Below are 27707 nucleotides of genomic sequence, written 5' to 3' on the forward strand. Positions count from 1 at the left end.
GGGCACGACTGGGAGAAAAGCTGAAGTTGTTGAAAGTAGGGTGCAATAGCGATTTGGATCCCAGTTTCTTGGGTCAGCCCATTGTTTGCTATGGTTTCAGTGGAGTCCTGAGGTGTGTGAGGGTTCTGTTTGGGGCTCCCGTTGCCTGGTTGCTGGGCACATGCTGACCTGCCCTTTAATGAACATGGTCTCGCTGCAGTAAGACTTAGATTGTAAATGCTATTTTGCTCTTGCTTCTGGTCGGATGGCAGCTCAAATCACAGCTGGCGGGTTTGAGGCAAACTAATGAAGACCTGAGATTCTCCTAAGAGGGCAAGTGAGGAGACAGTATTCAGGAGAACAACAATTTTTTTGGAGAGAAGACGAATTTGAGCTATTAGCAATATCAGTGTTGTATTTGATGCTCTCAAAGCCATTGATGGGCTCAAAATTAATGTAACAGCACTTGTTTGAATTTCCTGATAGCTCCTTCAGAGGCAAGAAAAACAGTCTATTGTGGGGGAAAAACCCTAAAATCCTTCTTTCCTGAAATACTGACTCAGAAGGTGGCAGGCCCAGCTCAAGTGTGGGATACCCTTTTGTTGTGGGACCTTGAAAATAGTCCCACAACTATGAACAGTTGTGTGATACTAATATAATACAATATAACATAACATAACATAATGTAATGTAACATAACTTCATATATAATAATAAATATATAAAACCTGTAAATAGTCCCACAACAATATGTGTATTCCAACTCTTGAAACTGAAAATTCACTAGTTATGCATTTATGTTTTCCTTTCTCTTATCCTCCTGTTATTTTTACTTCTGCTAGTAAAGCTAAAGAATAGTACTTGAACATTCATTTTATGCTGCTGAATCTATTTGCTTTAAAATTCAAGTTGAAAATGAATATCAATGAAACAAAACAACAAATGCAATAATTTAGGTATGTCAGACATGTTAAAGAGAAACACGTATCCCTGGAGAAACGGAGAGGGGAGTCAGTGTGATCATATAAGTAATCTTTAGTTAAAATAAAGTTTAGTCTCCCTAAGAGCATCAATGACTTTCTTGTTACTTAGAAATTAACCTGTTCTGTTTCTCAGGGGAATTGTAGTCATTTGAACTTGTCGATTAGGAAGTGTATTGCATTAGTGAATGATACCAGTTAGTGAAGAGCTGAGCAGGTGCCAGAAGAAAAATGCAGAAGGCTGCACTGCAAAATGTACTTTGTTCATTTATTTAATTAAACCAAATCTTTTAATGTTTCAGTAGAATGCAACAGCAAATTGGATGTTCTATTTAAACAAAATCTGATAATGAAACCATTTTCTGTGGCACTGCCTCTCCTTGTAAATTTGGTGGTGGTGACACTGAGGGATATAGTGATAAATGGGGTGGTAGGGCACCTTTTCAAATCAATAGAGTGTTAGGAGGGCTGAGGTTTGCGGGTTTTTAGCAGTAGTATCTGGTGTAATTTGAAGTCCTTAGAATTCTACAGTTCCGATATTTCAAATCACAAAAATGAAGAGTAATAGGCCTCTGTAGTCCTTTGTCCCTAGTAGTGAGGCTTTAAATAGCTAGTGCTTCAGATTAAGAAACCACTGGTGCACATTAACTTTCAGCTAACATGTAAGGGAGAAACTGTATTAATTACTGAGTTAATCTGTCTCGAATGCAAGCTGATAGTGATCAGATGTGAAAAAGAAGCAGTATGGTTCATCAGGTCCAGTTTGTGTAGGATATGCTGTACAGTAATTTGTTATGAGCTGTAAGTACTTTAGATTCTGTGTTGTCAAGCACTTTTTTTTTTCCTCTCCCTCCCTCCCTCCATCCCAATCATCTCCCTGTTAGGAGTGGTAGCAAGAGCCCAGGATCCCAGAGCATTATAGTCCTCATCACTGAAGGGAGAACACAGGAAATGTGTGTAATGCTAACAGCTGAGAGAAACATGCTTCGTATCAGCAGCGATTAAAACTGATGGGCAGCATCACTGGAACCATGGGGTGCCGAAGCTCTGTGGCTGACAGAAGGTCAGAGAAAGGTGAGTACTGCTTTTGTCTTCAGGGTCAGTGGTGGTTATCACTGTAACACCAAAAGAGGATTGCAAGGTAACATTTCCTGCTATTGTCTGCATACTTGTTCAGAGAAAATTATTTTCTAGTTATATTATTTTTAAAAGTGCATAGCTTTTAGATTCTTGGTGAGGTCAGAAGGAAAATGTAGACCACCTGTAACATCTACAGATTGGGTTGGAAAAGATTCGCAGCATCTCAGACAGAAAGTAAATTTCAGATGTGTCTGTGCTCACTCTGTCACTGGCAAAATGTATGGAGTAAAGTACTGAAGGGGACTTTTATGGCCTTTCACAATACAAAATACCTGGGCAAAGTGCCCCGATTTCCCTGCTGTTGAGTGGCTCCAATTATGAAACAAGTATAATAAAGCAGAGCTATTACAATGACTCTCTGATGCAATTTTCTGACATATCAAGTGCCTGGCCTGAAATTCTCCCTGACCATCACCGAGGCTGTCAGTTGAAAGTCTCCACAGGACCTGGTTAAATGTTCCTTTAAAAACTAATGCATTATCTGCCTGCTTTTAATCATACCACACCCTGGTATGAACACACCAGGCTTTGCACAGGCAGGTGGGTTCCAGGATTGGCTCAGGCCATTGCTTAGACCCTTTGTGTTCTCTTTGAAGGTTTGTCATTAAAACATGATTTACAGGTCTGCCAATAGGCACGTTCCATGGCACAGTGCATAGTTTTAGGAGATTATCATGCTGAACAGCCACGGTTGAAAAGGAATGCTCTTTTTGGCTACCAAGCCAGGACACAAGTCATGGGAGACTGCTGATTAAGAAGCAGGAGCACTTAGTCATGGCTACAGGGACCTGAGCTGACTGCTGTGAGGGTAGCCCTCATCTCTGTGTACACTCCTTGGCAGTCACAGCAGCATCAGTGCTGTGTCACAGCAATGGCAGTAGAATGGAAACATATGGAGTCCGAGACCTGCCTGTAACTGGGAAGCGGTCCTTCCTCTTTGGGTTTGCATACTATATATATATGTGCCTTGGAAGGTCTTGGATACAAGTTAGGTGGGAATATTTCTGAGGGTGCAAAGGATTTGAGCTGTATTCTTTCACAGTCTGCAACCATCAATACACATTGGTCTGGAGCTAGGCTTTGCTACCCCAAAGCAGGCTTATGATTTTGTGTGCTTGTTTGAAAATGTTTTGTCCTCTCCACTTGCTGGATGGTATTCTTTCTGCACTTCAGCAGTAGTCAAATGATGCTGAACCATGATTCGATCTGCAGCCTGAGGCTATACATCCCTCTAATGCAATAATAATGTGAATTCAACAAGTACTTGCTGGTGTAGAGACCTTCTGCAATTGATAACAATTTATTTTACAGATGCAGTTTAGCCGCATGTAAAAATCATGTTCTGACTCAGTCCTGAGAATATCAGTGCTGTAATAATTGCAATTTAAAAAAAAAAAAAGGAAATATTCTGTTAGATTTGCAACATTAAACAGAGTGGTCTACGTATATCTGCCTCATGTGATACCAGTGGAACTGTGCCATGTTAAGTGCTCAGGACCATTAAGCAACCCAGGGGGTCTTTAATGGGAAGTTTAATGGTTCTGATGCTAGAAATCAGTTTCTGTGCTGGTGGCTGTGCTTTGCCCCTTAGATACTCTTCTAAACAGAAAAGCTGATGACAGCCTTGCTGCAATATGTCAGACTTCCAGTTCTGTGGTGGTGGCGAATTCCAGAAAGGACAGAAAATAAGAGAGGTATCAGAGTTTATGCAGGGTATGAAAGATGTCCTTAGTAATATAGGGGTTATATTTCCTTCAGGCAGGAAGATTTTTCTGGGACAGATGCAATAGCTGTAGGATCGGAGTCTTTACTGATTTTGGCCTTGTCTGGACTAGATAAATTTACCACTTTAACTCTGCTGTATACTTATTAACAGTAAATAAACAAACAATGTGCTGTTTGGCATCTGTAAGCATTTTTATTAAAAAAGCTTCCATAATGTTATACATTTATAAATAGACTCACTTTTCCATGGAGGTTTTTCTTTACCTGCATACTGTCAGTTTAAGAAAAAACTAATTCTTACTCAGGGGTGCCACTCATCTTAATCTCAAAATCCCCAGTATTTGTGATCAGCTAAAATAATTTACTAGTGTGAACTGTTGTTCCCTATAGTAGAGAGTTTTTCTTTGCTGTTTGGCAGGGGAAAAAAGCATTAGTACAGGCTGTTGGTCATTATTTCTTGTTTTGTTTTTCAGTATCAACTGCTCATTTTGGCAACTAGTACAAATATAAGGATATTCATATTAAGACATTAGTGTTGGTTTTAGTTTCCTCTTTTTTTTTTTTTCTTTTTAATGAATTTGCAGTACTGTGCAATGGTGATTGTGTCAAACTCTGGAATTCAGGAGAACACCTCAGTTTTGCTTCTGTTTTTGTTTTGTTTCTCCTGCTTGTCTGTTCATCCTCTCAGAAGTGAGCTCTAGTTCTTGGGAACATTGGCAGATAAGATCAGTGTATTCCTTTTGTCCTTGTACCTTTGATAGAGTTGCCCTGCAGCTGCTTTCACTTGTCCTCCCAAGATCAGATGCATAAGGACTTCTTCTGTGTCCTATGCTGAGCTATTCAGGGTTGAGTTCCTTAGGAAACTCCTTTAAGTGAGGTGTTAGCTGCAGGGCTGGAGACAAAGGCTTGACATTACTGGCCCTGTCCATTTATTTACTGGTATCCGGTTGAGAGTACAGGGAAAAAGGAGGTAAGGAGCCAGTTAAGAACTAATTATGTTCAACTTTAAGTCAGTAAATATGACATCTCTTGAGAGCAGCCTCCTACCATACTCTATTTTTTTGTTGCCAGGCAAGAATGTGGTGCGGGCGATGTGGTTGCATTGGGACAGGTGTAAGATCCAATGCTCCTGTGCTCTGTCTTCCTTTCACTGTTAGGCAGTGATGCATGTAATGCTTCTTGACTGTCCCTGTTAGGGCAAAGCATGTTAGCACAGAGTCCTCTTCTGACCAAAATTTGAGCAAATGACTAGATTTTAATTTGCCATTATTTCAGCTGCTTGACTTTCAAGGCAGTAGCTGCATTTTGTTCCAATTTTGTGCAGAAAATGGTGTCCTACTGTGGATGATAAATCAGTACTTACATATGCCCTATCTGAAACGTGCATTTATATAGTTAACAAGTGACTGAGAAATGTTTTACTCAAAGTCAGTTCATCTTTTTGAATAAGCACCCTTAAAGCACTAGAGAGTCCCAGCTCTGTGAAACAGCACATGTTACTGCTGAGCTCATCTGTTCTCCTCTCCAAAGCTCGTGGTTATCTCAGGCTTAGCATAGCCCCTCCAGCCTCCTGCTTTCACTCCTCCCTCCAGGTCTATCCAAGCTGCAGTGATCACCTGTCATGCAGAGGGCACACCGGCCCACCCTTCCTCTTGTCCTACTGCTGGCAGTGCTGCTGCCACTCACATTTCATGCCCAGGTTCCTCAGAGCTGCTGCCCTTTATGTACCAAGTGTAGCTGTGAGAGTTGTCAGCGTGATGGGGACGGATCAAGTGGGCTTCAGCTCCCAGAGCTCTTGTCCTCCAGCACTGCTCTCGCTAGTGGCCACTGTTCATGCAGCACTAAGTGCTTGGCACAGGTGTAAGGAGCTCTTCCCATGGAACAATGTCCAGCCCAGGACCATTTTGTGCCACCAGACATTGTTCTGCCTTATAAACTTTCATCTGACCAGCTACGGGAATGGGATTTGTTTGTGGTGTGACTGGGGCCTGTAGGCAAGCACTCTAGGCTGCAGTCTTGGTGATTGTCCTACAGGGAAGTTTCCAGCAGTTTTCCAGAATGGGACGATAGTAGGCACAACTTCTTAAAAGTGCTGAGTGGGATGCATATTCAGCACACAGTTCAAAATGGTCTTCTGACATGTCCCACTGAATTCTTGGGGTGAGGCTTCCTTTGTTCACCAAGCTAGCCAAGACATACCTGTGTGTCTTTTGGTGTGTCTATTTAAGCAATGTATTCTGCCCTTCAATACCATTTGTTAACATTTTATCCTAAGGTTTGAATTTTGCTGGCTTGCCAATATAGCTGTATAGGCAAAATCATTCTGTTAAAAGAGGCTGTTGCAAACTCTGTCATTACACGATGCTCATGTTACAGCTTGCAAAGTCTGAAATTTTTTACTGCAGCTTGGTAAAGAAGTACATTTTATTGACAGGCCAAACTGCTCTTCTTCCTTCCGTCACCTTCCCAGAACCCACATAGTGCCTATTAGTTGAACATGGCTGATTCCTTACATGGGTACTGTCTTCAGGACAATGAAATGAGGAAGGTTTCTAACAGTATAGGCATGAGCAATTCAGCTGGTTTGGGATCTGTCCCTAAAGGCAGAAACAGTAAATGCATCATGTATTCATTATTACAAAACACTTTTGCAGCCTCACTTTTACAGAGTTTCATTTTAATGTTGACTGTGTGCAATGAACAAATTTGGCATCTGTCTGCAAAATTCTGCGAAGGTAGCATGTGTTTTCATTGTAGATTACACTGCACCCATGTGTACTCCATTGCTTTCTGTTTTGACAGTCATTAGAGCTGCTATCCTCATCCAGAACTGGTACCGCCTTACAATGGCCCGGCTGGAGATGAGGCGCCGCTATTCTCTGAGTATCTTTCAGTCAATAGAATATGCTGATGAGCAAGATCAGCTGCAGGTTTGTAATCTTCAATTATTCCTGTACAAGCCGTTATGTTATCCCCAGAGGACTGAAGTTGCACAAACAAAATGGTTATGTGGTTATTTCTTCCTATGAAGCTGTGTCCTGTATAATAAAACCACTTCCCTGCCTCACACATGAACTAATTAAGTTGTGTGCATACATATATATACATGTGTGTTTATATATATATATGTAACTATGTAAACAGCAGGACACTGTTCTGCCCATACAACCATATGTAGGTTAGAGGTTCCCACAGAAGAGCTCTGTTACCCAGAGATTGCAGGTCACCTGACCATGGGTGATCTTAACCGTGCTCTGTGAGGTAAGGTATGTGCAATGGAGATATCAGTGTCTCAGCGTGTCAGCTCAGTCTTTCTTTAGGGTCAATAGAGTGAATTAGGAACTTGTAGGGCTTTGTGTTCATCCTAGCATCCATATCTGAAGTCAGTTCAGTGCATTGCAGCAGTGTCTTTCTATTGACTGCAGATGAAGTCCAGGCAAATAGTCTGGCTGATGGACAAGATGAATTACACCCAAAAATGTCAGCAGCATTGATACAGCCCTGGAACTTCTAATGTATTCTTATAGTGTCAATCTGCTAACTCATAGCAAAGAAGGAAAGGAGTAAGCCATTTCTGTAGTAGGACACAAGGTGTATCATTATTGCAGGCTAATGCTATGGGAACATACACTAGTGTCTTAGATCCCCCTAAATGGGAAATTGCTAGAAACTAAGTAAGGAAAGAGAATATTCATGCTTGTTGGATCCCCTAAACTGATCAGTGTGTGTTCTTTTCTTTTCCATATTCAGCTATCTGACTTTTTTACATTCATGCTGGAACGCTGTACTCCTCCTGATTCAGGTAAGGAAAAAATCAAAGTAATATGGAGATTCTGAACCTGATGTGAGAAAAGTTAATTTTCAATGTGACGTTCACAGCCTCTGGCACATGCTGGGGCTGAAGTTTCATTTCCCAAATATTTTAATAAGAATTTTATCCCGTAAGTGTTGACTCTGCTCAGTATCCACTCAGTGAGTCATGATGGAAGACATGTTGTCCTTATGAAAATACCCAGAGGTGCTCGAGTGCTTTCTTGTATGTTACTGCCCTTAAGCCGTTCTCATGGTAGTCTTACTGACTTAAACTTTCACAGTTTTCTATGCATGTTTTCTTAAACTATGAGATGTGATTATCCAGACAGACTGTTTCTAGTTGGTTTAGGACAAGTGTAATCAAAGAAGTTGGTAGGTTTCACCGCAAAACATGTATCAGTATGTGAATGGTTAAAAATGAAAAAAAATTAAACTGCTGGATATAAATCTTTACAATCGCCTTGATTAAAACTTGGTTATTCAAAGAACAACCTTTAACTTTTGAAGTATTTTGGGATCCTTGGACAAAACCTACTTTTGAGGTCAAGCTCAACAGAAGGACAGATTGAAAGTGATTCCTAAGTCCAGAAAACAAACATGGCTTCCCTGAACAAATTGAGAGTAGATCTAATCCCAGCGGAGTTAAAAAGGAGGCTGTCCCCTTCTTATTGAATTAGAAGAGAATGTCCTTTCTCTTTCATCTGATTGAGCTACAGGTTATTCCAATTAAAATTTGCACAAGGCACTTCGATAGCAGGCTAAAACTGCCATAAAAACTGTAAGTGGTTCAGTGTTCTAATCACAACCATTAGAAATTGCAATTTTTTCTCTTAAATACTTTAGAGTACCTAATGATCTCTCTGTTGTGCAGAAAAAGGAATTATGTTTGAGCCTTGCTCCAAAGTCAAAGCAGATGATACAATAGTCCTTCCTTTGATTTTTTTTTCCCCATTACCACTGTATTCTGAAACCAAAACAGAACAACAAAACCCACACCAAAACATACCACCATAATTTAACTTCCTGGGAAGGAAATGACAAACTCAAAGAAAATAACACACTGCTCACTTTATCTACTTCTACATGCTGATAGCGCTCCTCAGTTCAGCTTTTCCACCTGAGTGGGAAAGAAAATAGTAGTGCTAGGTCTGAGGTTTGGAAAATAGTGTTAATCTCCATTTTCATTACAATCTTAAAAGGGAATTTTACAGCTGCTCATTGTAGATATGACATATCCACCTTTATTGACTGTGTCTATTGACAGAAGGAACAAAGGCGAGCTGCCTCAGGTGACTTGCCAGGGCTCGAGATGCGGCTGGTACAGAGCACACTGCGACATGCATGAGCTGTTTGTTTGTGGGCAGGTGGAGACCCAGGTCCTGCCTGTGCACAGGGAGGGACAGAGGGTGCTGTGGGCTGCCCCTCGTCACCACTGCATGGGTGACCTGCTTCTTGGTCTCGCAGACTTTGGGAGTGTGGACGTGGTTAAGGCTGAAACACATGATGAAGTTTATGGTAAAGCTTCTCTTTGTCTTCCTTGCTTAAAACTTTCATTTGTTAGGACAAGCTGTTAAGACTTGATAACTGCTCTGAAGGCTTTATTTCTCTCTTGGTTTGTTACTTACTCTTTACTAACACCCCGTGTTACAGATACCAGAACCCAAAATGAAGCAGAAAGATTCCGTAAGGGACATATTTAATAGAGAGTTGTCTGAGGCTGCCTATGCAAAGGAGATGACTCAGGATTTTTTTGAGAAACTGCCTATCAAATTAGTGTTGTGTGGTTTGTGGCTATGTTTGTCCAATTACTGGCTGTGTGCATTCTTTACTTCAAGCTCTTGATTGCTTGCCCCTTCAAGTGACCTTTGCAGCACCCATGCTAGCCCCAGTGATTTGAGCAAATCAGTGCTGAATAGTGATTCTTAAGGAACTGCTTCCACTTCTGCTGAATCACAGTCTTAAGATGTGAGCCACAGTGAGAGTAAACACAGCAACCAGAGGGGCTTCAAATTGGCTTTGCTATTTCAAAGCGTTTTTTAAACCCCACCATTCTCTGGCCTTTTTTTTTTCCCTTTTTTTTTTTTTTTTCTTTCTTTTCTTTCTTTTTCTTTTTTTTTTTTTTTTTTTTTTTTAACAGTGTGTGCTCACTTAAATTGGAGTGATAGCACATGTTTCAAAAGCCCTCTCCAAGAAGACTATATATAATATTCTTGGCAGAGAATGGGTTGCCTGTTCTTCTCAGTATGTGATCAGAAATCTACCTGAAGATTGTGTGATCTGTGTTTTTCCTTGCGTTATAAAACACTCAGTCTTTGCTATTCATCTTGGCACTTCCCTCTCTTTAATCTGCTTTTTCAGAATATGTTTTTCAAAGAAAGCAAGCAGCCACCATCTCATTAACACAGTAGTGGTTTTGATGCCATTGTTTATCTGTTGTGCCCTGAAGCTTTTTTCATACTCTCAACCTGCTTAAAATTTCAGTGCAGTTTAAGTTATGATTGGGATACTATGTAGCTCTGTGTCTTGTTCTTCTGCTTCTGACTAAAGGCTGTTTTCCAAGGGTTTGTGGGAAGTAAGAGTTAAAACCTTCTCCATCTTACTCTTTTCTCCCTCCCTCCTTCACTCCCTCCTTTTCTCCTTCCTTCCCTCCCTCCCCTAAAAACTCTGCATAGCTACTTAGTCTTTCGATGGAAAGATCTCTGGTCAGAGAAAGCTGGAAACTGCTTTTCCAGCAAAAGATGACCCATTTACTCACTCTTTGGTGGCTGCACTGAGGGTAAGAAGGCTGCAAACATGTCCTGGGCAAAATGGTGGGACTGCAGGTCCAAGGCACCCCTGGCTGTGCCTTTCAAGGTCACTAGGACAGGAGCTGCAGCTCCTGGAGCCTTCCTTCAAAAGGGAACAAAGAAAAAGGTGCTGTTTTCTGCAGTTTCTCTCCCCAGGATGCCTCCCTTACAGCATTAACAACTTTCCAAGGCTTCTTGCACAGAGGGCTTCTTGCAGCAGGGAATAAGTCACAGCTACTTGGAGCTTACAGTGCCAGGAACAGAATGAAGGAATAAATTTTTGGGGCGTTATAGAAATTTTCATCTTCTCAGTGGATTCTGGCTCCATCTGGCTTTGACCTGGTGGCTAGGGATCAGTATCTGGCAGAGGTAAGGGCACTCCTCAGGGGTCAGGGGTGCTCTCAGGGACCTGAGTGGTTAGTCTGTAGGTGCACAGATGGTGGCAGAACACAGGCTTATTTCAAGCTGCAGAAGTAGCTGGTTCCCTGTTACCCCAATAGGGAGCACATCCTTGGCAGTGGTGTCTCTGACTTGCCTTGAACAACTCCCATGATGAGGTGATCTTGTCAGGAGAACCATGTCCCTGGGCTTTCTGTGGCCAAACTGACTCCACGTAGCTCTGGACTTCTGTGTGTAACATGGAATGTGGGTATTGTCCCGTAGGGCAGTTGTATGAGGTCTAGTGAAGGCTCAACTCACTGAGCTTGGGCTGGACCTCTGACACGTGTCAGAGTACAGAGCAGGTCATTCCCTGTACTCACTGGAGAGGTGCAGATACTGACAGAGGGTGTTTTGTTCTTTCTTAAGATGGGTGCCTGAACTAGACACAGTAAGAGTTTTTGTCTCTATCTTTCAATATGGACTGAAAGAGCCTTGACAGCTTCATTGAGAAGATGACTAAATGAGAGGGGTGCCGAATACATCAGGATTAGTCCTCCAGGGTGCTCGTGGTGAGCTGTGGTACGTGTTGGCCAGAGCACTAATCCCCAGGCTGCATTAGGGCATCCATTACTGACTGCTCTGAGACAAGACAGTCATCCTGCTCAGGAAGGAGCCTTAAAATCCAGCTGAAAGACTACCTGAGGAGATATAAGTGCACTCTAGGGCTAATGACCATCATTGGCTTTTGATGACTCATCCAGAAATGGAAAATGGGGTGTACTTTGCAGAGAGATGCCCTCCAGAGAAGGAGATTTGGTTTCCCAGCCTGGGCAAATGCCAAAAAGGAGCAAGGCTGTGAGGAAAGCAGGTTCATGTTCAGAGGTAAAGGGATGTGTAGACTGTTGTGTGCAAGAAGGAAGGGCCGTAGGAGGAGGAGGCCTGGACAGGTCTCTCCCTGCCTTGAAATGCTGAGAAGATTGCTGACTCTGAAGGAGTGTCAGATGAGGAGAGCCTCTGGATAGAACAGGCAACAATGAGCAATTTGGGTGGTCTGAGGAACCCACTCCAGGGTCTGCAGCCACCCACTGCCTGAGAGTTCAGGCACAGTGGGAGATGCCATGCAGAGACCTGCTGCTGGAGCTGGGACAAGACTCAGTGCAGATGTGGTTGGCTGATCAGTATATGCAAACCAGCACTTTCAGTCCATGGGTGATGTTCTGGCACCTGGCCAGATTAAATGTGGTGGGAATCTGCAAATCAGACTGTACTTGGTGGAAACTGTGAACCCTGAGCACCTTGCTGTTACTTGATGCCTTAATCAATTTACATGGCTGTGCACTGAATGTGCTAATCAGCTCACAGCAGAAGAAATGATAAAAAAGGGGGTTTTGTAATGCAGAGCTGATAAAAAGTGTGTTTTTACCTATTTATATATTTAATATGGGTTTCATCCAGTCACAAGACCAGCTGGCCTTTATAAATCTCATAATTTATGAAGCCACATGCCGGATTTGGTTGCTCTGAGTTTTGAGTCACAGCCACAGGTATTCCTCTAGCAATAAATAATACATTTTTATTTCCAGTTGCATCTAATCAAGGTTGCAGAAAACTTACCCGTAGCCCAACAAAGAGTGTTTACAACAATCATCTCACAAGAGCAACTCTGCAGCAGCAGCTGCCAGAACACTGTCCTCTTCTTTTTTAGTATAATAAATGATAAAGACAATCTGCAAGAGAACACTGAAATCTACAGTTCACTAAGTTACATTTCAAGGGTGTGCCAAAAAAATATTGGATTGAAGCAATTAGCAATGTTTCTGCTTTTCCCACATTCCAGGAAAATGAGAAGCTATGCTCTACTTTTATTGCTATGTTTTTGTCTACTTTATTTCATCCAATGGTTTTATGGCAGCCAACCAAGAGCTGGCATTGTCTCCTAGCTGTATCAGCAAGGAGTGCTTTGCAATCCGCTGCAAATAAATAGGATTTTGTTGAGGACTTTTTAACTAATCATTGACCTGCTGGCATTTAACCTGAAAAATTTACATAGAAAATAAGAGTAATGGAAATGAATCTCTAAAACCTGTATTAAAAGTGTAACATTGAACTTTAAACAGGTGATGGTTACTAAATGATCAGCCATGACTTTTGAATCTCCTTGCTTTGTGGAGAAGAAAGTCTGTAACAGGTTATGTTTCTCATTACATCTGATAGCAGATTGCTCCATAACTTCAGTGCAAAATGTTTTGCACCCTAATCACAGCTACTGGCTGTTAGGACAGAGGTTTTGACTGTTTTGTTTTGTTTTTTGGTTTGGTTGGCTTTTGCTTGGTTTTAGTATTGTAAAACAATGTGGGGAGACCTGGAGCTCTTCCACTGTACAGGTCAGGACTTCGCCCCTGCAATAGTGCAGCAAGTAAAGCATCAGTTCCATACAGCTGGTTCTGGTCATGCTGTTACAGCCCTATGGGGGGCTGGTGGAGTTTCTACATTGTTTTTTTTCTTCCCTCTTGTTCCAGTTTCTCACACTTTCACCAGCCCTGGTGTTTCTCAGGTGGTGGATGAAGGCTTCAACATTCAAGAATTTGAAAAGAAGATTTGTGTTCCAGACTCCTATTATGGACCACGACTCTCATTCCCCCTTACTGTTGAACATGCCAATGCTCTTCTTCATGCTTTCAAGAACGAACAGGTGCGTTGCAACTAGTTTTTTTTTTTTTTTTACTTATTTTGCATCTCTGTCAAGTTGTATCACAGTATCACAGTATGTTTGGGATTGGAAGGGACCTCAAAAGATCATCTAGTCCAATCCCCCTGCTGGAGCAGGAATGCCTAGGTGAGGTCGCACAGGAACATGTCCAGGCGGGTTTTGAATGTCTCCAGAGAAGGAGACTCCACAACCTCCCTGGGCAGCCTGTTCCAGTGCTCTGTCACCCTCACTGAGAAGAAGTTTCTTCTCAAATTTAAGTGGAACCTCTTGTGTTCCAGCTTGATCCCATTACCCCTTGTCCTATCATTGTTTGCCACCGAGAAGAGCCTGGCTCCATCCTCATGGCACTCACCCTTTATATATTTATAAACATTAATAAGGTCACCCCTCAGTCTCCTTTTCTCCAAACTAAAGAGACCCAGCTCCCTCAGCCTTTCTTCATAAGGGAGGTGCTCCACTCCCTTAATCATCTTTGTTGCCCTACGCTGGACCCTCTCCAGCAGTTTCCTGTCCTTCTTGAACTGAGGGGCCCAGAACTGGACACAATATTCTAGATGGGGTCTCACCAGGGCGGAGTAGAGGGGAAGGAGAACCTCTCTTGATCTACTAACCACCCCCCTTGTAATACACCTGAGGATGCCATTGGCCTTCTTGGCCACAGGTCCCTTTCCCCTACACTGCTCTCTAATATGTAATTTCCCAACCTATACTGGAACCTGGGGTTGTTCCTGCCCAGATGCAGGACTCTACACTTTCCCTTGTTAAACTTCATCAGGTTATTCCCTGCCCAACTCTCCAGCCTGTCCAGGTCCCTCTGGATGGCAGCACAGCCTTCTGGCGTGTCAGCCACTCCTCCCAGCTTAGTGTCATCAGCAAACTTGCTGATAGTACACTCTATTCCCTCGTCTAAATCATTAATGAGTATATTGAATAATACTGGCCCCAGTACTGACCCCTGAGGCACTCCACTAGATACTGGCCTCCAACTGGACTCCGCACCATTGACTACCACTCTCTGGCTTCTCTCCTTAAGCCAGTTTGCAACCCACCTCACTACTCTATTGTCCAGACCACACCTCCTCAACTTAGCTGTGAGGATGCTGTGGGAGACTGTGTCGAAGGCTTTACTGAAGTCAAGGTAGACCACATCCACCGCTCTGCCATCATCCACAATCAGCTCCACAATCAGCTGAATCCAATGTAAGGCTAAACCGATGCCCAAGGAGATATTTTTCCCCTCCTTTCCATCCCATTACCCTTTCTTGCTGGCTCCATGCGATCACATAGGTACGTGGTGGAGCTGTCTTGGGCTGGAAGCTGACACACAACAAAATCAAAAGCAGTGAGTTCTCAGCCAGAATAGTTCCCAGATTTAATCACTACTTGGCTACATGACCACCAGAGACACTGGGGAGGGGGCAAGGTCTAGTGGGGACCTCTTCTTCTAGCACTGAGATTACAGTGATCATGAAATGGGAACCCTTAGCAGCTGCAAGGCAGGGGTTGTCAGTGAGGCTGCAGGACTGGGGAAGGTATCCTAGGCTAACCTAAAAACTAGTTTCCATCTTTTTCTGGGTTCTGTGGTCCTTTTTTTTTTTTTTTCATTTTCCCACCCCATCCCTGTAGAGGAATTGAGGTGCAAAGGTTGTTCACCTTGTTCCATTGTGCAAGACTCCACCACCATGGAAGGGTGAATATAAAGCATCGCTAAGGTAGTGGAACGGGGTGACAGCACAAATCTCAGGTGGTGGCTGCCTGGACACAGAGAAGGCTGTTCCTGGTTCTCCGTGTTCCTGAGCAACAATATACTGCATATAAAGGATAAGGGTCTATCTTGCTTTTCAGTTTACTAAATAATGGTGGGTTTGTTTGTTTTTTTTCTGTAATTTCCTGTGGAGGCAAAATGTAGCAAAATGTAAAGTGCATGATAAATGAGCCCACCCAGACTTCACCTTACTGTCAGCTTTCTTTTACTATGGTTTGCATTTTATTAAGGAAACTTTTATATGTAATTGGCCTTGTTTGCTTTAAAAACATGAATCTTGAAAAGCCAGTCTGTAGCTCATCTCCTCTACCAAACTTCCTCAGAGCTGTGTTTGAATTAAGTGCCTTAAAAATCTCTGACTGACAAAATTACCACAAAAAGCATTAGCAGAGAAGACTAAAAGCTTCCACGTTGTGTTCTTGTAGCATCTTTACAGCAAACAGGAAAATAACTTTTAACAAGGCAACCTTTTCTGGAGTTTCCCTCTCATTATTTTTGCAATTTGCTGAAATATCATTTATGGCCTTTGGGGTTTTTTTGGTGGTGTGTTTTGTTTTGTTTTTACTGGCAGCTAGAACTATATCCTTTTTTTTTTTTTTTTTTTCCAGTTTCTTTGAACAGATGACCTTATGCAATCATTCTGAGTGCTTTATTACTCAGTCTCTTATCCTTTCTGTAGATACGAAGAGTATAAACAGTACACTAGGAAAGAAATAGAAAAATATGTAAAGCAAGTTCATTAAAGGCTCTATATCCATTCACCAGGATGCAAATACAAAGCTATGAACATTCCTAATTCCCAGCACTAAACCATATAGCCTGTAGTCATGTCTGGAGCTCTGTAGTATAAATAATCTTGGCAATACGTGTCTGGTACTAATAAAGCAGACAGACATATTGCTAATTCTAATAAGTCTCCCTTTTCTCCCTGCGTGTTTTTTTTTCCTCACAGCTGCTTCATGCCCGCTATGTACTGCAGCTGCTATGTGAAACTAAGAAGGTTCTCAAAGAGATGCCAAATATCACCCATCTTTCAACTTCCTACTCCAAGGAGATAACTGTGTGTGGTAAGATACAGAGAAGATAACTTCTTTGGGCTATGGACTGATATTCTAAGGGGTTAGAGAATGATGCAGACATTTCCAAATGTTGCCATTACAAGAAAGTTCTCAATGCTTTTTTTTCTTCTTCCCTCCCCCGCCTCATGAATAAATTAGAACAAACGAAAAAATAAGGTATCTGAGTCATGCTAAGTGTATATTAAGAAAGCCCCTCACCTCTTCTTTTCTTATTTAACATTGCTGAATGAGTCAGTATTAATTCAGCTAATACTGCAGTGTAGCTTAAATGTTCCTGCACTTCCATTTCTAAAATGCCACCAAGTATTTTGATCACCGGCTGCAAGTCTCACCACTTTCTCCTCTTACTAAGAAAAAGACTTTACCATCATAATTTACTCAGTAACGGTGACAAACAAGACCTTTCATTGACAGCATGACTAACTAGAATAAATTGAAATTGTAATAAACCCTCATTTCTAAAGGGACCTGCAAGAATGGATCAGTCATTATACAACCAATAAATTAGTCTCACAGAATGATGTGATGTGCTACAAGGTGTAAAAAACTAGGAGCTCATTGCCTGTCTATTTTGTTATGCTTTCGTAAATTATGGATAAATGGATGCAGTGTCCTGATTTGCCACAGAACACGGTAGCTGCAAAACAGCACAGTAAGGGTGACGTTAACTCTTGACAGCTAGCAGTGTGTGCTGTGTGTCATAGTAAAGTGGTATAAGGAAGGCTACTATGACACATGCAAAACAAATGACATTTTATAACATGTGGTTATGCACCCACTTGGATTGTCAGGAAAGGATTTGTTTAAATGAGGTTTTGTATAACCAGTAATTTGTTAACCAACCAACAAAACCTCTCTCGGAACCAAGGAAACACAGATTCATACTTTTTCACTACACAGCATGTTCTTATTAAACAAAACATCCCCTTCCTGCCATTGAAGCTAATAGCTTTTGTAACCAGAAAGATCCTCTGTGGAAGATTAAAGACCAATTTTTAGATGTAATTGGTCCAAAATCTTGATTTCTTTAACATAAAGTATCCCTTTCCCCATTTGATTTTAATTTCAAATTAATAATGCAGATTAAATACACACCTGAAATATTGCATCCACATGTGATGAAAAACTACCATTGCTTGAAGGACTCCTTAGAAGGACTTTGACTGGCTCATAATTAATAAAAAGTGGCACAGAAAACATGTAGACAGGATAAAAATGTCACATCTTTCCTTTCCTACTCATTGGTGCTGAAAGCATATTATCACAAGGTAGGTTTTGAAATCATTGTATGGCTTCGTGGTGGTGAGTCACAGACGTGAGAAGGTTGGTTCTGTGAGCATGAAATTCAGTCACATGCAGAGAGGAGCTATGCTGCAGCAATCCTTTGTGTTGGGGTGAAATCCCCCTGCCTGTTCCAAAATAAACCTTGGAGAAAGGGCCAAATCTGTCGTTCCTGTGGCATTAGCAGTGAGGCATACAAGCACGGACAGTGCTTGGCACTCTCCATCAAATCCTGCCTGTACTCATCAAAACCTGGCCCTGAATCAGACAGGTGTTCAGTTGTGCTGTAAATAGTGGGCTACACAGTAATGTCTTTTAGTGGCATTTTCTGTTTTTCAGGTTCATGGTATGTTTCTTCATCTTACTCCCATTTCCCTGAGTGAAACTTTGGCCATGTGACTAGTCTGATCTTCAGATCCAGTTGGAAGGACAAAAACTTTATGCAAGACGATTGTGTACTCTTTTAAGTATTTTATTGCCAGATTTTACTAGCAGCTTCAGTATGTACCTTAAAATGAAGCTAATTCTAATATAAGGCAAATTTAAAAAAAATTTCTTCCTCCTTTGTGAGAAAATAAATAAATAAATAGGAAAAGAATGTTTTTGTTTCTTGTAGGAGATTTGCATGGAAACCTGGATGATCTTTTGCTGATATTCTATAAGGTAAGTAGGCAGTCTGTGATGTAGCATTTTCACTTCAAGACTTGTTGAGAACATATATTTACGTCTGATAGATTTATCACTGTTATAAGTATACATGTGGTGTGCATATACCACCCACACAAATCCTGGAACAATTTGGTGATGTCTTTGTTGTAGCTTTTCCTTCTCTATATTCTCCTGCTCACTGTAAAGGGGGAGATCCAGAAGATCTTTCTCTTCCTAAATGTTGAACTGGAGCATGAACCAAAACTTAAGAGAGCTCCTTGCAATGTCTTCAAAACCCTACCACTTTTATATTCCACATTGACCAAAGTCTTCTAAAATCAGGAGCTATCTTAGTTCCTGATGTAACACTGCACCATGGATGATTTTGGCCCTCCAGAAAAAAGCAGAAGCTTTCATTTAGGCCTTCCCTTGATACCTGCAAAGTGGTTTTTTATTATTATTTGTTTACAGGAAAAAAAAAAAAAAAAGAGTGGTATCTATTTAAAAGCTTTTTAAGTCTTGGAAGCAATCCATTAGTCTGCACAATATGGAAATACCTTGGGCACCCTTTACATACCCTTGAACAGCTGCTCACTTTTTAATGTTAAAAAAGCAGAACTCTGTTTTACTTACGTGGAAAAAAAAAATAAATAAATCTCCAGGCTGTCTTTTCTACAATTGTATGTTTAACTGAAGATGTGGGAAGTTTCCTATATTTAGTTTCACATTTATCTTTAGCATGAATCACTGCCTTTCATTTAGCAGATACTCTATGTGATTTGAGCTTTCTGGGGAAAATGGTTTGTGTCTGGTCCTTATACATTCATCTGCACTGAATAGACTGAAGTGTGCTAAACCAGGTGTCTAAATTATGTGTTTCCCCCCTGCTTCCAACTTTGTTACACTTGATCTGACACTAGTTGAACAGAAACGTCGTTTTGCCCAAGTGCATACCTGAAGCCTATTGAAGTATAATCAGACCTTTTTACAGAGTTCTGCTTTTCTTATAAATCAATCAATTATGTTTAGCTGGTCCTTGACTTGCAGTCTTTTAGCCGTTATTTTAATTAGAGAGTCTTCCTTTTTGCAAGTGGAATGAGAGTATGATACAGATTGGTTTCATATGCAGGACCTGGAATTTGAAAAAGAACTATTTTGAAGCTAAACGCTCAGATATTTACAACTGCAATCAGCCTGAGTTTTACTCTTTTGGAGTAAACAACAGATGATTCTTTTTCCCCTCTTAAATGCATGTCATGAAGAGAAAAAAGCTCTAAGCAAGTACTAAAGCCTGACTTGAGTAAACTCAGAGCCATAGCCCCCATTGACTTCAGGCACTAGAATTTATCCCCCATCATTCTCTGTTAAGCTTCTAGGGGACTCCTTTCACCAAACTGCATAAAATGTACAAATATTTTGCCGTTTCAAATTGGTTGAGGAAATAGAGAGCACACGATAGAGCTGCTTAGTTATTTAAAAGCAAATTATATGACACAGTATTTTCTGTCCCTTCTGAGTAGTTTACTTGACCGAGCAGCCAAACCAGTCAATCTCTGGGATCCAAGTTTTTTTTCTGCTTCCCTAACTCTGTTTCAGTGGAAAGGGATTTCTTCCTCTGACCTGGTATGAACCACTTCATAGCCTTAAACAAGAGGCTGCAATGCCAAGTGATGCCATGAAGATGGTACCGATGGCAGTTCTGTGGAAAGCTGAAGTGGCTGCTGCAGCATTTCGGAGGCCTCTGTGTAGAGCAGGTGCCTCGAGCCTGTGACTCTGTCCAGGGAACTTTTATCACGTCCCTTTTACAAACTGTCAATAGCAAACACACCGAAGCTAGCAATCTGCAGCTTATCAATACAATGCTGGTTGTAAAAGTATGTGTAATTCCTAAACCTAGTTTGGGTGAGGCTAAGATGACTTCTTTCTCAATAGCCAGTTTGTAAGGTTTACATTAATCTCCATTAAATTACAGCATTTCCTGAAATTCCTTGAAACCCTTACACTTTAAATTGTGTATTGCTAAGTTCAATTGTTAAATGGATGATACAGATAGAAACAGCCTGAAGCTGTAGAAAATGCGAACAACAAATGGAAGCTAATTAACCACTAACCCAGCAGATACAGTAATGATGCCCAGCAGCAAGTTGCTAATCATTAGAGGGCCTTGTTTGCCTCTTTGACAGGTCAGAGGCTGCACGAGCCTTTAATTTAGTTTTGCTCTTATTGTTGGATGAAACCACAGAAAAGGAAATAAAAATTTTGCATGAGTGTGGGACAAAAATTAAATGTCACATTGAAGTTGAAAGCCCAAAACAAACTCTCATTTAAAATGAAGAGTTTTGGGTATGCTTTTCCAAAAGAAGAATGACAATCTGGAGAGTGCTTCAGTAGATCTGTCTTTCCATAGGATCTGCAGTTACAGAGTAGCTGTGTGTATATTGGCAATCTGCTGGTGATTTGCGTGCCTATCAGTTTTAAGGCAAAGCTTTTATTAATTCATCTTTCCAGGAACTGCTGTTGAGTTTCTCCTGTCTGTTCCACTCCTGAAATCCGTCCTTTCTTTTTTAAAACAACTACAACCCACTGCATTAGCAGAGTGTCATAAATTGCCACTCCTGTGAGCACAGAGCAACCACGCACCTCTTCTGAGTTAACTTGGAGGGAGCTGGGGACAGGCTATGGCAAAATCCAAGCAAGCTGCATTTACAGCAGTCAAGACTGTGCTGCTGTGGGAATCGAGAGACTGGGATTCACTACTGCATCCCAACATAATAGGACAGGACACTGATTTGGACAAAAAAAAAGATATTTCCTAGTGCGTTCAGATTAAATGTTTAATTGAGTCTCTGGCCAAATAATGTATCCTGCAGTACACCTGCTAAGACAGTACACCGGGGAATGCCATAGGAACATAGGAAGTGCGGGACACTGACGCAGTAGTGAGTGAGAAGTGAGATGTATTCATATGCTGCCAAACATGTTAAGAGTGGCCTCCACAGTGGTAATGTAGTTTTATAGATGTTCTACTGATAATTCTTGCACATCAGTTGTGAAAACAGAGGTTTCCTTTTTTGAGTAAGTCAAAATCGAAATAATATTTCTAATACTTGGGACTGGAAATGATGAAGCTACACAATTGCTGCTATACTTTCTGTAAGCTGATGGCATCCACTGACATGATGATAACTAATCTAATGAAACACACCATCAAGTCACAATACTAGCTTTTGATAATTCACCGTTCATAATAAAGCATTGCTCTATATCTTCAGAAAAAGTAAGGCAGGAAAAAGATTTTACGTGCAGCCTCTCAGTTCTGTGAGCAACGTAGTGCATCTTTGCCCTGAGTGGGGGCAAAGCGCAATGTGAGTAAAATTCAAGTTGTGCTTTCAGGATTAATGCAACTGGAATTAAGGTTCTTCAGAGTTCTGTATTACAATTTTATGTCCTCTGAACTGGCCTTTCTTAAAAGTTTCAGAATCATACACTGCAAACAATGTAAATCTATGAAATCCATTTTCTTGCTGTGTAAGGAAACATGAGAACCTTCAGACTTGTGTCAAAAGATAATTCTTCATGGATTTTTTCTCTTCCATTCAAAATGAATGACTCCTTTCTACTTGCAAGTGTATAACTTCCTGGCAGCAGTTGCATTAACAGAAAAGTATATTTTATTAGAAGAATAATGTTCCCATTGGTCCCTTTCAATTTTATTTAATAGGTAGAGGAAAGGATTAGAGATGACATCATAAGAATACTTGAGAGGTCATCTGTCCCTCTGATGGTTTGCACAGGTTGTCTGATGTAGAAATTTTTTGTTCCAAGCAGTGGAAATAAAGAAATGCTGCATTTTAGATCTCTGTATTGTGCAGGTCTTTTGCAGATTTTATAGCAATGTGATCTCATTTGAAATGCTATTTCCTTTGTTACAGTACCATAGAAGCGTCTCTAAATGTCCTTGGTTTTGTTTCCTTCTGCAGAATGGTCTGCCTTCAGAACAAAACTGTTATGTTTTTAACGGCGATTTTGTTGACAGAGGGAAAAACTCTATGGAAATAATTATAATCCTGTTTGCATTTCTTCTTATCTACCCCAATTACCTACACTTGAATAGAGGAAACCATGAAGACTACATCTTGAATCTGAGGTAGAGTTTAGAGGGCAGGGGAGGGTATCTGGCCTTTCACTAGAAATATTGGAGCTTTTGAATGCTGCTTTAGCCACTGTGACACTCTAAAACAGAAATAATGTTTTATTAGTTATTCAGGGGTTGCCCTGCTTCTTGAAGATGTGTGAGGGTGGCAAGAACATCTTCATTACACACAGGCACTCGAATGGGAGTCATGTCTTGTCTCTGACCGAGTCACAGTCTGCTGAAGTCAATGGGCTTAGTGCAGCTTCCAGAGTACCAAATCTGGGGAAAGGGGATGGATGGAAGGATTCTATTTTAGTTAAAGCATTAGCTTTTTTTCCACAGTATGGTAAAAGACATAATATTATGCAATATAATGGCATCAGTAAACCAGGAGCTGATATTTCACTTAGACTAAGATGTCACTTCTCAGACACAAGAGGTGGGTAAATAGCCTAACTTCAATGCCCTGGAGGTCCATTAGTTGAGTGGTGTCAGTCTACCCCACTGCAGGATCAGTTGAGACCCTGTTTTCTGATACAGGCATTTGTACTCAGCTGTACAGTTCTCAGTCGTTTGGTGACTGACTGGTGGGTAACCTGTTGTACCCTTTCTATCATTTGTTGTGTGCACATAAAATATATTGCTCTTTAGCCCAGGCATAAACCTGGGTTAGAGGCACAGTTTCAATGCCGGTTAGTGATCCATGTAAGCAAATCAGTTTCACGATGCTGCCTTTTTCAGCACTTACTTTTAAAAAGAAAAAAAAGGGGGGGGGGGGAAACAAAACAAAACTCCACACAACACTAAGATCAGTTACTCTGTCTACAAGGTAGGAAAATTCCCACCCAAAATAGTGGAAAATGTTAACTAAGTTTGTGATGGTAAGAAGAGCAAAGATGCATTCCTGTGTATGGCTCTTTGCCAGACATTTTGATTAGCAGTGCTGCACATTGGTAAATTGGAAAGCTGCAAGGCAGGGTGTTGTGAAAATGCCCCTTGTGCCAAGGATATCTTGGTGTTAAAAGAATAAGGTCTCAAAATCCTTGTCCCTTGTGGGGGAAAAGATGTTATAGATGACACTGCCTAATGAAGCTGAGTGATTTAGAACAAAAACTCAAATTTTTGTCCATCATCAGTTAGGTTCCTTTGACACTTCTTTCTGGTATCTAAAAGGTAAAACTGCTAAACTATTTCATTTAGATGAGAAAAAGGCCACTTAATAATTATTGGTTGGGGTTCTGTTCCTGATCTCTTGTGTGTAAAATAAATCAGTTTAAGTCAATTCTTCAGAGAGAGCAGCAGAAAGGACATTTAAACTGAGGTTAGACAGAATGGCAGGAGAGAAGGAGGGATAGAAAATTCGTGGCAAACGCTATAGAAAATCATGCAGGAGGGGCATACTGAAACCAGTTCCTGATGTTGTCCTATTTTCAGATATGGCTTCACAAAAGAAGTTTCAAAGAAGTACAAGGTAAGATTCCTTCCCCTATACTTCTTTTATCATTTTGCACATGTAAAATGAAAACTGTGTAAACAAGGAATCTTCCAAACAGTTTAATCAGGTGTAATATGGGATGACTTTGGCGATGTAGTTGGAATTATTTTGTGTTTTCAGTGAAATAACTGGCAAAACAATTTTAAGTGTTAGCCTTTCATGCTCAGAGATCTATGGAACAAAATAAATAGCATTCATGAGACCACTCAAGAACATGAAAAGAGGTGAGCATGAAAGAAAAATGAAATAGTATAGCGATAATCAAATGACCCTAAGGTAAATGTCAGAACGTGTTTGTCGCTGTTGCAGTTCAGGGTTTCACCTGGACAGAACTGTTCAGACTGTGGCAGACACTTAAGCAAAATCTTGAACTTAAAAGCAACAGAATCTGCCGGAATTAGGATCTAACATGAGTGTGTTTTACAGGACCATGGGAATCAGATTTTGTGTCTTCTGCGAGACGTCTTTAGCTGGCTTCCCCTCGCCACTATAATTGATAGCAAAGTTCTTATTCTACATGGAGGGATTTCAGACACCACAGATTTGGATTTCCTGAATGCACTGGAGAGAAGTAAGGTAAGAGATCATGTTCATGTGCGTGTGATTTTGTTTTCATTAACAAATTTAGCAGAAGAAATGCTAAGATGAAGATCTTTGCTTTAAGAAAGGAAATGGCTGCTGTATAAGGCATGTAAGGAAAGAGTCATGTTTTTTCTTCCAAATCTGTGTTTAGGAAGGAAGGTAGGTTTTAGTAGGTGCTGGGAGCCAGTTGTTTGGCTGCTGTAAAGTAACATGAGTCTTTTAACTTCAAAATAGCTAAAAAAGCTTTAGATACCACCTTTCTGCAGTGATGACATGTAAGACGAAAAGTATGAAAATTACTTAATTTTCAGGCTTTTCTAAACACTTTAGAAATCAATCTAGCCACATCTTCTTAGCACTGCCTTTGTCCTGGGGCTGTGCTTCTGCCACCTGTTCTGTGGGGGAAGTTCTGCACCTGTGGGGCTCTCCTTTGGCAGCAGCTGAGCTTTGCCCATGTGGGAGAGCCTTCCCAGTGCAATCAAACTTCAGGACCTGGTTTTGAGCAAACAGAAGCTACTGCTTCTCAGGGATTTAGAAGACAAATATCCTTTTTTTTTTTTTTTTTTTTTTTTTCTCCCTGAAATGCTGAGCAGGTCTTTGGAATCAGTGGAAAATGCTGTGGGATTTGGACAACTAAACTGAAATGTCTTCCTGTGAGCAGGGCGCTTAAGTTCCTTATGAGCAATGGAGACCCAGGAGATCTGGTGGAGATCCATATGTTATAATTGCTCAGACACAGGTCTCCAGTGCTGTTTGTGGAAGCACTTCATCGCCGAGGGATGTATCCTCTGGCCTCTGCCTGTCTCTGCAGAGTCTTCTTTGCAGGTCTCCTCCACCGGTCGGTCTCCTTTAAGTCTAGTTCAAATATGCCCAACCCACGCTAATTCACAGACATGGTAGAGCATCCCAGACGACACGAAACGCCTATTTTTAGGCAACTTTGTGTACCTTGTCATTAGTGTCTGTGGAATCTAGAGCTATTTCTCTCATCCTCATGTTTTCTAATACAGAAATAAATGCTTTACAGGACAGTCAGGTGTGCTCTGTTTCTTAAAGATGTGAAAAAGGGTAATGATGTCTGTGAATATCTGTGGATATCTGTGAAATGCAGAATTAACAGGTCAGAGTTGCTGCTACAGGAGAGCGTTGCTAATGAGATGTGTGGGCCACAACTCAGGGCAATATCGCTCGAGGCCACCTGATGTATTTTAATTGGTACAGCTGGCAGCTGACGGGTCTCAAATACTGGTCAGTGTGCTGGGGAATAACCCCGTGTTTTGCATTTTGTTTTGCATTAGTCCTTTTCTTTGTTAAAGAGTAGAATTGGAGGGGCAGGTGGGAGTTTTGTTGGGGCTTTTTTGTTCAAAAAATGAGCTGGTCTGAGAAAATTTCAAGTGAAAATAAAAGATAACTCCTGGAGAAGATTCTGTATTCATGAGCATTCATGGAGCCATAGCACACAGCTCCAAAAAAGCAAATGCCCATGCATATTGGAGGAGGTCAATTTAACAATAAAAGAGCATGATGTCATACGTTCAGCAATTTCATTGTTATCCTCCTGATTTTCCATTTATTTTAGCTGAATTAACCTATCAGCCTGTTACTGTATCACAGCAGTAGTGAATGCTGTTTCATTTTCAGTACAATACACATGTATCTTTTCAGTTTCTGGTGAAGTTGGGCACTTAAGTGTCTGCCCTGGTCCCAGACTATATTTGCTGTACAGTGAGACCTTGTGATTGACAGTGGCTTGGAATGAGTCTGTGTGTCTTCATAGAATAAGAGAGCAGCTCTGGAGAGGCTGTCTGCTGCTAGGTATAAAGCAAAAATCCTGCCAGTGCCCAAATACCTGCAGCTTCCACCAAACCTGTGAGTTCAGGACATTATGAGAGTTCAGTATTGAGTGCAGGAAATGAGAGCTGTTGTGCCTTTTGGTTGACATGACTGTATCATCTTTATGTTCTGCTAACTTTCTTTTTTTTTTAAGTTGAAATCATTAATGCGGCCACCCAAGTCGCTGAGAGACAGACAGGACCAAGTGAAGGAGAGAATTCCCCCAACCAGATCCACTAAACACGTGGCCACGCGGAATGTTGCAGGGAGAGCACGACGCTTGTCTTCATCGGGTTCTGCTGAGCCTTCAGGCTCAAATTTGCCTCCAGAACCCACGCCAAAGGAATGGAAACAAGTAGGTGAAACCAAACACAGACTGATACTGAGCCCCCCTGCACAAACCAACAGGCGCTCTGTTCAGGCAGTATGCTGGAGCCTGAGGAGACCGTCTCTCGACCAGAAACCCATAATTTTCGGGAATATAGTAGCCAGCTGTTAGGTCTTTGGATGCTTTTTGTAGAGCTGGTAGTAAAGGCTTGTGATTTTATACCTTACAATTTATCCAGTGTTTTCTTGGCCGTTAAGAGTAGGAAGCTGCTCAGCGTGAGATGGGTTTGCATGCCCTCATGTGGTTGCATCTGTTGGTACATCCCTGGCTGTCAATTTAAATAGGTCAGACTGCAATTGTCAACGACAGTGAGCACCTTTTTTTGGCTGTGTTTTTGGCAATTGAATGCTAATAGTGTCCAAAAAAACCTCGGTTCCTGAGACCTACAGGCTGATTACTCAAGAGTGGGAATTTTTTGTCCTCTGATTGTTCATTTCCTCTTGAATATTAGAGGCAATATGGAGCTCTTGTCATGCGGTAATTTAATAAATTGTGACAACTTGAAAAGCTTAATTTGCACAGCAATTTAGAAACACAAAATTGAGTAGTGTATAAGTTTATTTTTCTGAGCTCCTCTTCAGACAGCTGCTTTAAGGAGCACACACTTTTGTTTTGCTTCCTGAGAAGCAAATTCATGTCTGAAAATGTGATTTCCCAAGATACATATCTGACCTACAAATCAATGTAATGAGCACAAGCGGCCCCTCAAATCTGACACTCACCCAGCCAACCAGCCAAGGCTTCAGTGAGCCTCAGTCACAAAGGTGAAGTGGAATGTGTAAGCGTAAACCTTGTCCGGTTAGGTTTAAACAAACACATTTTGCCTGATATTTGCTACTGACTAGAATTAGTAGGTTAGGTGACTTTGAACCATGATAGTTCATCCTCTTGTGTGTAAAATCTTGTTTTGAAACATGAGCTAACCCAAGATACAAAAGCCAAAGGCAACTCTTGCCATGTTTAGAGCAGGCATTCCCAAGCTTAGTT

General features: G+C 41.2%; 1 protein-coding gene across 1 annotated transcript in view; it reads left to right on the plus strand.

The window, feature by feature from the left end:
- Positions 1-1969: 1969 nt before the first annotated feature.
- Positions 1970-27707, plus strand: part of PPEF1 (protein phosphatase with EF-hand domain 1) — a gene marked incomplete at both ends in the record, with an annotated part of 30611 nt that continues 4873 nt past the window's right edge. The window contains 10 exons of the mRNA XM_082071625.1: positions 1970-2033; positions 6627-6754; positions 7575-7626; positions 13324-13496; positions 16232-16346; positions 18256-18302; positions 22268-22434; positions 23857-23893; positions 24344-24493; positions 26487-26687. Of these exons, the coding sequence (XP_081927751.1) occupies positions 1970-2033; positions 6627-6754; positions 7575-7626; positions 13324-13496; positions 16232-16346; positions 18256-18302; positions 22268-22434; positions 23857-23893; positions 24344-24493; positions 26487-26687 (1134 nt within the window). The remainder of the gene's footprint in view (positions 2034-6626; positions 6755-7574; positions 7627-13323; positions 13497-16231; positions 16347-18255; positions 18303-22267; positions 22435-23856; positions 23894-24343; positions 24494-26486; positions 26688-27707) is intronic.

Source organism: Streptopelia decaocto (assembly GCF_964273445.1).
Source record: "Streptopelia decaocto genome assembly, chromosome: 1".
Taxonomy (NCBI): domain Eukaryota; kingdom Metazoa; phylum Chordata; class Aves; order Columbiformes; family Columbidae; genus Streptopelia; species Streptopelia decaocto.